This window comes from Mandrillus leucophaeus, unplaced genomic scaffold, assembly GCF_000951045.1.
Source record: "Mandrillus leucophaeus isolate KB7577 unplaced genomic scaffold, Mleu.le_1.0 Scaffold194, whole genome shotgun sequence".
Taxonomy (NCBI): Eukaryota; Metazoa; Chordata; class Mammalia; order Primates; family Cercopithecidae; genus Mandrillus; species Mandrillus leucophaeus.
The window spans coordinates 2967487-2976456 of NW_012101965.1; the positions used below are offsets into that span (position 1 = coordinate 2967487).

An 8970-nucleotide genomic window follows, 5' to 3' on the forward strand; every position below is an offset into this window, starting at 1 on the left:
TGCCCAGCCACAATATCTTTCTTAATTCAAGTTGGCCAGGCTGGTCTCAAACTCCTGACCTCATGATCTGCCCACCTTGGCCTCCCAAAGTGCTGGGATTACAGGCATGAGCCACCGTGCCCAGCCACAGTATCATCCAAGTTCTAAACTGGCATGCAGATGATCTCATGTTATACAGTGTGTTTAAATTGGAAACTTGTAGCTTCTATAGTTTAAATTTCAACGGTTAGTCAACAGGTTAGAGGAGAACACGCACTAGAAATCAGCATAATAGTCAAAGAGAGATAGTCTTACTAACGTATCAGCCTGTGTGTGGCATTTTCAGCACCTGCTCTGCATCCCCTTACATTTTGGATGTTATAGGCAGAAAGTATTCTGCATACTCACATGTGTTTACATAATCTCTGTATATCTCAGTTTCCTTATCTGTAAGCAAGTTAATAGTTGCCAGATATTGTGTAATCTGAAAATGAATTTTACTTGTATAAACACTTTTAAATATTCTTAAAGGGTTTTTACATCTTTGCCTTTCTTTCAGATTTCTAGCATTTTCCCCACATATGTGCAATGTGAATATGTATTGATCATTCTTGAATTAGATCATTCTGTTTGAATTAGATCATATCTTGTGAATTTTGCAAGTTCAATAGAAGAACAAATCTGAGTGCCCAGAAATCCATCCTCACTTTTGGAAAAGCAGTTTGGAATATATCTTATTGATGGTGGGGCAGGAGGGTAGCACTCATATCTTAAGAAATTAAGGCAATGAGTCATATTTTATAAACGCTACCACTGATATTATGCCAAACAGAACTAAGGCCACATTTCAGCCTTGCATCTGAGAGTGATACTGCTGATCAAGAAGACTTGGATGTAGAAGATGACCATGAGGAACAGCCTTCAAATCAAACTGTCCGAAGACCTCAGGCTGTCATTGAAGATGCCGTGGCTACCTCAGGCGTGAGCACGCTTAGTTCTACTGTGTCTCATGATTCCCAGAGTGCTCACCGGTCACTGAATGTACAGCTTGGAAGGATGAAAATAGAAACCAATAGGTAAGTCCTACACTGAAATGGGTTGGTTTCTATTCTTTTACTTTTACTAAAGAGCATGTGTTTTTGGTCTACAGAATATGATTCCCATATCCCATTCGTGGAAACTTGATTGAATGCCTTTCTTTATAAAACAAGAGAGGTTTAGTTTAGCCTCTTTTGTCAAATACCACTTTCTGCCTCTACCAATTTAAGCCTTTTTCAGCAGCATTTGATTACTTCTTCATCTCCAAGTGCCCTAAGATTTTTCCAGTAGCTTTGTTATAGCCTCATGGACTGTCTAAGAAACAGGCTCAGAGCAGCATGTACCTTCCGGTAGATAGCTGAAAGAATAGAAAGCTCATGTTTTTGAAAGCCCAGTCAAGTTCTTATAGGAGAGGAAGATTACTGAGGTCGAGGGAACAAAACTAATTAATGGTGCTAAAGATTTGTATTTTAGAACCTAAAAAGGAAGATAGTTGACCACATTTATGATTCTATTTTGTTTTTGATATATTATAACATATCTGGAGTATAATTTGCCTTTGATAATTTGGTAGCATAGAACCCACAAGATCAGATTATTAAGTTAACAGCAAATGTTTCCTGTTCTTCGCAGATGTTGTTGGTACAGTTCAAGGTCTGAATTTTTATGATTTGTAGCTTCCTGTGCTGCCTACAGTTGACATGTGGGAAACTAACTTTATTACTCTGGGTTTGCATTAAAAACTTTTTTTTAAGTGAATCAATAACAGTTGTTCAAATATTTAGAAACCTTAATTGAAAATTCTAGTTGTTCACCAGGGAGATTAAAAATATCTTATTTCCAGTCATAAAGTTTAGGTTTTTAAAGGCAGGCTTGTATACCAAAATGAGTACAAGTGGTGAAAGCTCATCCTATATTCAGAAACATGAGATTTGGTTGCATGGTTAAGTAAATCCGTATAGACACATCTTCTATGATGTGCACAGAGCAGTCTTATTTTAATAAAGGGAGTTGCCTCTTTGACTTTCATGTCCCAATTTTGTTCTCTGAAACCCAGTTCTTGCCATCTCTACTATTTAGTGGGAAAGAACTTGGGTCTTTTCTCTTCTGAGACTTCATGGAAATCTTGGTTTCCCTCATTCCTCCTCTTCTCAAGCAAGAGTCCAAGGATAACACCCCATCATTATGGAAGTTGTCTGATAGTCACTTATCTCTAGGTTACTCTCTGTTGCCCAGTCCTGAGTGGTGGTGCTTTTTGGACTCCTGCTGTGATCTCTGGAGGAGGAAAGTTCACTCATTACTGTTTTGGTTGACCCCTTCCCACCCACGACTTCTGGTTAGAATTACACAGATAGTAAAGCTACTTTGTTTACCAAAGAGCTGGTACATCTGCTTTTCTGGTCCTGAAACCTCCTGTCTACACACCTGGCAATGTCAATAGGACCTGCCTCTCCTAATGCAGCCTAGACACAACTCCTTTTCCTTCTCTCCTTGGCCTATTTGCTTAGCATTGTGCTCACCACCCTGGCGCCACTGTCTGTCTACCACGCTTGGGCCATCTGCAGTTCCTGAGGGCTTCCGGCCGCTTTCTTCACAGCTTCCTCCTTTCTCTTCTGAGGGTCTCTTTGTTCTAGCTGAGGGCCTGCTTCTCACATCTGCCCATCTCTGTTGAAAAGACTAGCATTTACCCACATTTCTTTATTACATTAGTACGTAACTGCAGTTTTCACAACAACTCACACATTTTTGCTTTTTCCTCTACATATTTACATTTGAATCTGTGAAATCTACAGATAATCAGCCTCGTTTTTCCTTTTTCAGTAATATCTCCCACGGCTCTCCATCACCCGCAGAAAAGTGACATGAGGGACGATGTTTGCTTCATCCTTGATTTGAAGAAAGGCCAGCAGCTTTAGTACAAAAACCAAGTAATCGAAATAAGGGACCAGTCCTGTCCATGTTGGTCCTTCTAATTTTCAGTTGAATACTACCTGAAATATAAAGGCATACCTACTGCAAAATGAATCTAGAGGAAATGTTACTGTGTTTTTAGGAAAGGTTGTAGCTCTCATATTAAAAATTGTAAGCTTAGAATATTTAGGATGATCACTGATGAAGGGAAATCAGGTTTATCCTGCTCGGAGGATCACCTGAGCCCAAGAGGTTGAGGCTGCAGTGAGCCATGATTGCACCATTGCGCTCCAGCCTGAGTGATACAGCAAGACCCTGTCTCAAAAACAAAAACAAAAACAAAAACCTATCTCAAGAGGAGCTGCCTGTTTATCTAATTTCCCCATCCTGCAGTTCTGGAATTACCCACCAATCCACCTCACCACTCCTGCCCATCCAAGGTTAAAAATTGACCTCATGGCAGATCTTGCCATACTTTTTTGGAACAGAAAGGCAGACAGTTGCCTTGATTTCAAAATATTGCACTACTAAATAAACACAAAGTAAAAATAAAATTGATATACTGGATTGTTCTTAAGATAAATACCTCTAAGAGCTGGATTTGGAGCAAATGAGGTGGGCTGTCAATACTCTGCTTCCAGTGTTAAAGTTCTGGTGTTTAAGGTGTTAAAGGAAAGCTTCAGACAAATTAAATTTAATGGAGTTTAATTGAACAAGAAAAAAATAATTTGTGAATCAGGTGGCCTCTAGAATCACGGCAGATTCAGAGAGACTTCAGGGATGCCTCATGGCCAGAACAAATTTACAGAAAATAAAAGTAAAGTGACGTTCAGAAATCAGAAGTGTACAGAAAGAGCTAGATTTGTTATGGGTTGGTGTTCACCTTATTTGAACACTCAGCAGTGTATGAGTGGTTGAAGTATGGCTCCTGGGATTAGCCAAGACTCAGCTATGGTTACAGACGCACACTCCTAAGTTAGGTTTTCAATCTTGTCTACCTGTTAAGTTATAGTTTGTCCACAAGGACTCAAATATGCAAGTACAGAGTCCTTCTCAGTCCACATTTCATTCACTTTAACAAAAGATAAAAGGAAATTACATAGTCTAGACAAACATAGGTTAAACTCTAGAAAATGTCACTTTGTTCGTTGAGAAAACAGTAAGAAGATACCATCACCATCCTATACATATAAATTAGCAAGTAGGACAAAAATACATACCAAATCAAAAAACTGCCAACTTAAACATTCACACGGAGCTTGCTGCCCATTTCTTTGGATATCATTTGTTTTGGACTAGATAAGAAGGCTCCCTCCAACCCTCTGCTCCCTCTGCTAGCTTTTAGTTCATGCTGCTTCATCCACCTCATTGTGCACCACACTTACCCTGCAGCTGTCTTTGTTAAACTATTTTCCTCCACCCACCTTCTCTGTCTACCTCTCATTGTGTTTTACTTTTGTCCCACCTCTGCTACTTACTCAGCTGTGATCCCTTCTCCTATCTGAGGATCTCATCTTTATGTCCTGTGGGAATTGGGTTGAGCCTGGGGGTCTGGGCAGGTTTCCTTCCCACTGAGCCCTGGAAAGGCTGTTTTCCAGGGACTGAGGCAGCAAGGAACAGAACAGCCCTTATTAAAGACCAGACACTGACTTGGCACTGTACCTATGCTGTCTCATTTAATGCTTACATACTGGAAGCTTTAGTTTTCTTTTTTACAAACAATTTGAAAACTGAAGCCTGGAGGCATTAGGTAATTTATCTAAGGTTAACACAGGAAGTGCAGGGCTGAACCAGGACACAAGCCCAGATCTGTCAGTTGCACGATGCTGCCTTCAGAGTATGTCAAGTGAAGCAGAAACAAACTTTTCGATGGAACTTGGTCTTGAGTTAAATCTATCAATACTCAGAAAATGAAACAAATAGAGCTTGTTAAGAGCTGTAGGTTATGCAGTGATTTATCTCGATAATCTTAATAATGATATATTTTAAATTATTATTTGTGAATCCAAGTTATACTAAGATACTTTTCTAAAAAATTAGAGCACCACTTTTCATAACTTGGAATGTTTTCTTTGAGAAATTCTATTGGAAATGGTGAGTAGATTACCAGTTGGCTCTCAGTTGCATAGCAAACCTTCTGTGGGTAAGAACTTTGGTATGAATATCACAGTTTCTCCTTGTTTCTTTGGAGACTGCATCAGATGCCAACTAGGAACTGAATGTACCAGGAACACAGCTATCCTTTTACCCGCTTCACCCCCTCCCCCTTAGAAGGGAGAGGACTAATAGTAACAATCACAATGGTAGCAACAACCATGAACATTTATTGAGAATTTGGTATGTGCCAGATATTCTAGGCGACCTCACCTATGACTATTTCTCAAATTTTCATAGTTTACAAAAAGTGATTACCTTTCTGATTTGCATTGATTATGGTATTATGCACACTTGCCAACTTTTTTAATGGGTGTCCATACATGTAAAATATAGGTCTGTTAATATCTGTATCCCATATTTATATTTTTGATATTTATGGTCATGAAAAGAAATAGCAGAACACATCTCTGAAGATTTTGGCAGACAATCTGTGGTGGAGGTTTTCAGTTCTTGTCTGCAGGCACAGTCTTCCAAAGCTTTGCTTCTGGACACGGGGGTCTGTGGACCTGCGACATCAGTGTCACTTGTGAGCTCATTATAAATACAGTCTCAGAACTCACTCCAGGGGCACTGGACCGGAATCTGTATTTCAATAAAATCAGGGGTATTTGTGCTTATTATAGCTCATGTCTAGAAGGTCACCCTAGACCTAGCACAATGGCACGTGCACACACCTATAATCCCAGAGCTTTGGGAGACTGAGGTGGAAAGACCATTTGAGGCCAGGAGTTCAGAGAACAACTTGGACAACATAGCAAGACTCTGTCTCTACAAAAAAAAAACAACTCAAATTAGCCAGGCATGGTGGTGCATGCCTGTATTCCCAGCTGCTTGGAAAACTGAGATGGGAGGATCGCTTGAGTCCAAGGGTTTAAGGATGCAGTGAGCTATAATCGGGCCACTACACTCAGCCTAGGCAACAGAGAGAGACCTTGTATCTAAAAAATAAAAATAAAAATAGGTCACCCTGTGTCACCTAATATATTTTTCTTCTGCAGATTACTGGAAGAATTGGTTCGGAAAGAGAAAGAGTTACAAGCACTCCTTCATCGAGCTATTGAAGAAAAAGACCAAGAAATTAAACACCTGAAGCTTAAGTCCCAACCCATAGGTGAATAGCAGAAAATTTTATTGTAATACTGTTCAGCCAGGCTGCCACAAAAAACCAAGCAAGCCAACACGAAGTTTTATTTGTGGCTAAGTCAGCATTTGTCACTTCTACCATGACTGCAAGCAGGAATTCCTTTAAAAAGAGAAATCTAATTTTTAACTCTAGCAAACTCATTTCTATAAGTACAGTAAAAATAGATTATTCATAATCATCTTTTCCTGAGATTACGTATTCTTGAGGTAAATAGGGTTCTCCGTGTTTTTAATCTTCCTTTATTTTTAAAGATTTCACAATATTACTAGAATAAATAATACTATTTTTTGTCATTTTGCATCTATGTTCTGTGTATTCTAGCTTTTTTCCTTTTAATTTGAAGAGGCTTAAATAGAATAAAGATGTAGTAGTAAAAAGGCATAGGTGGGGAGAATGTTATTTAGCCCATTTAGAGGATAACAGAATTCTCAGTTATTTGTTTAGATATATGGCTCTTTCATAGTAGAAAAAGATTATGATCATTATATAGTTCTCTGCTAATTGTGTTCGTCTTTATTGCATGAAAAACACAGAGTATAATTTTGGTGCACAGAGTTTATTCTAAGAAACCATAAAATTGATATGAAAGTATAACGTAGGAGTATCATTTCATTATTGCTTTTGCTCCTTGTTTACTGGTAAATTCACTTGTCTGAGTTTTATTCATATGATCATTTATACTGCCAAACTCAACTGTTTCTATGAACTGTTCTCTGATAGAGCAAAATCTTTTAAAGTATCAATAAATGTCTGTTGATTGTGAGGGTCTCAGATGACCTCTATTAGGTGAAACTAAGAATATCTTCCCACAATTCTGTTCTAGAAATTCCTGAACTGCCTGTATTTCACCTAAATTCTCCTGGCACAAATACTGAAGATTCTGAGCTTACCGACTGGCTGAGAGTGAATGGAGCGGATGAAGACACTATAAGCCGGGTAAAGAAAACTGTCTGTGGGACAAGTATTCTTTCACTTCATTTCATAATGTTGGGTGCCTGCTATGTGACAGGCACAAGGGAGACACTGGTAAGCAAATCAGACCCAGCCTTGCCCTCCTGAGGCTTACAGACCAAGGTAGGCATGTGATAATCAGCTAACTCCACAGATACAAATGTGATTCTACACTGGTAAATTCTGTGAAGAAAAAGGTATCAGGTGTTATTAGACAGGGAGAGAGAGAGGTTGGGGAAGATTCTTGGAGAAGGGGATGAAAGAGCTGAAGGCTAACAGAATATGAGGGAGTAAATAGGCCAATTGTATGTATGTTCGGGAGGGGTGTGGGAGGGAGACCAGGGAAGAACCTTGTGCAGTGGGGCTGCAGTGTGTACAAAGACAGTGAGGCAGGCAAAAGCTCTGTGGTCCTGAGCCCCTTAGGAATTTAATATGTTTGAAATGAGAACCACAAAGAGTGGGAAAATAATAAAGATAGAATTTTAAAAATTCTTGTTTCTAATTCTTTGTATGTTAATATTTTATTTTATTTTATTTTATTTTATTTTATTTTATTTTATTTTAGAGACAAGGTCTCGCTCTGTTACCCTGGCTAGAGTGCAGTGATCATAGCTCCCTGCAGCCTTTGACCTGCTGGGTTCAAGTGATCCTCCCACCTTAGCCTCCTGAATAGTTGGGACTATGGACATAAACCATCATACCAGCTAATTGAAAAAAAAAATTTAGAGAAAGGGTCTCACTATGTTGCCCAGGCTGGTCTTAAACTCCTGGCCCCAAGTGATTCTCTCACCTCAGCCTCTCGAAGTATTGGGGTTACAGGCACGAACCACCATGCTAGGCCTGTTCGTTAAATTTTTGATTCTCTTTCAACATTATTAGACTCCACTAGGCAGCAGCTATTTTATTGCTACTTAATGAAATGAATCTAGTCGACTTATTTCAGAAATATTTTCTACACAAACCATATTTTACCTATAATAATCTAATTCCTTTGTGCGCCATATAGACTTTTTTTTGATTTTGTTTTTTGAGACAGAATCTCACTCTGTCGCCCAGGCTGCAGTGCAGTGGTGCGATCTCAGCTCACTGCAACCTTCGCCTGCCAGGCTCAAGTGATTCTCCCGCCTCAGCCTCTCAAGTAGCTGGGATTACAGGCATATGCCACCATGCCCGGCTAATTTTTTGTATTTTTAGTAGAAACAGGTTTTCACCATATTGGCCAGGGTGGTCTCAAATTCCTGGCCTCAAGTGATCCACCCACCTCAGCCTCCCAAAGTGCTGAGATTACAAGCGTGAGCCACTGCATCTGGCCCCTATAGACTTTTGTAATGAGCGTGAATAGCATTTATGTTCATTATATGAACACACAGGCATACATTAAAAGATTGTAATATTTGATAGAGGGGCCCTCTTAATACAATATTGTTTTAATTTGTTTTATATTTAAATTTTTAAAATAAATAAGAATAAAGATATCTCTTCTTTTGACTTGATAATTTATTACCTAAGAGAATTTCGGGCCGCCTTGGAAATCTACATTTAACAAGTTACAGCTGAATAAATTTAAACAACTCCAGAATATACATTCCTCTAACTTAGGCTCAAATCCCAATTACGGAATAGTTATTGATAATCTACTAAATAATTGCCCTTTCTTATTTGATTTCAAAGCTTCAGGCCAGGTGCAGTGGCTCCCGCCTACTATCCCAACACTTTGGGGAGCATAGGCAGATTGCTTGATGCCAGGTGTTGGAGATGAGGCTGGTCAATATAGTGAGACTTTGTCTCTC

The 8970-nt window shown here is 39.1% G+C and overlaps 1 protein-coding gene across 1 annotated transcript in view; it reads left to right on the top strand.

Annotated features, from left to right (window-relative positions):
* Window positions 1-8970, top strand: part of MAP3K5 (mitogen-activated protein kinase kinase kinase 5) — a 298421-nt gene that overhangs the window by 282610 nt on the left and 6841 nt on the right. The window contains exons 26-28 of the mRNA XM_011978430.1: window positions 812-1055; window positions 6084-6196; window positions 7053-7165. Of these exons, the coding sequence (XP_011833820.1) occupies window positions 812-1055; window positions 6084-6196; window positions 7053-7165 (470 nt within the window). The remainder of the gene's footprint in view (window positions 1-811; window positions 1056-6083; window positions 6197-7052; window positions 7166-8970) is intronic.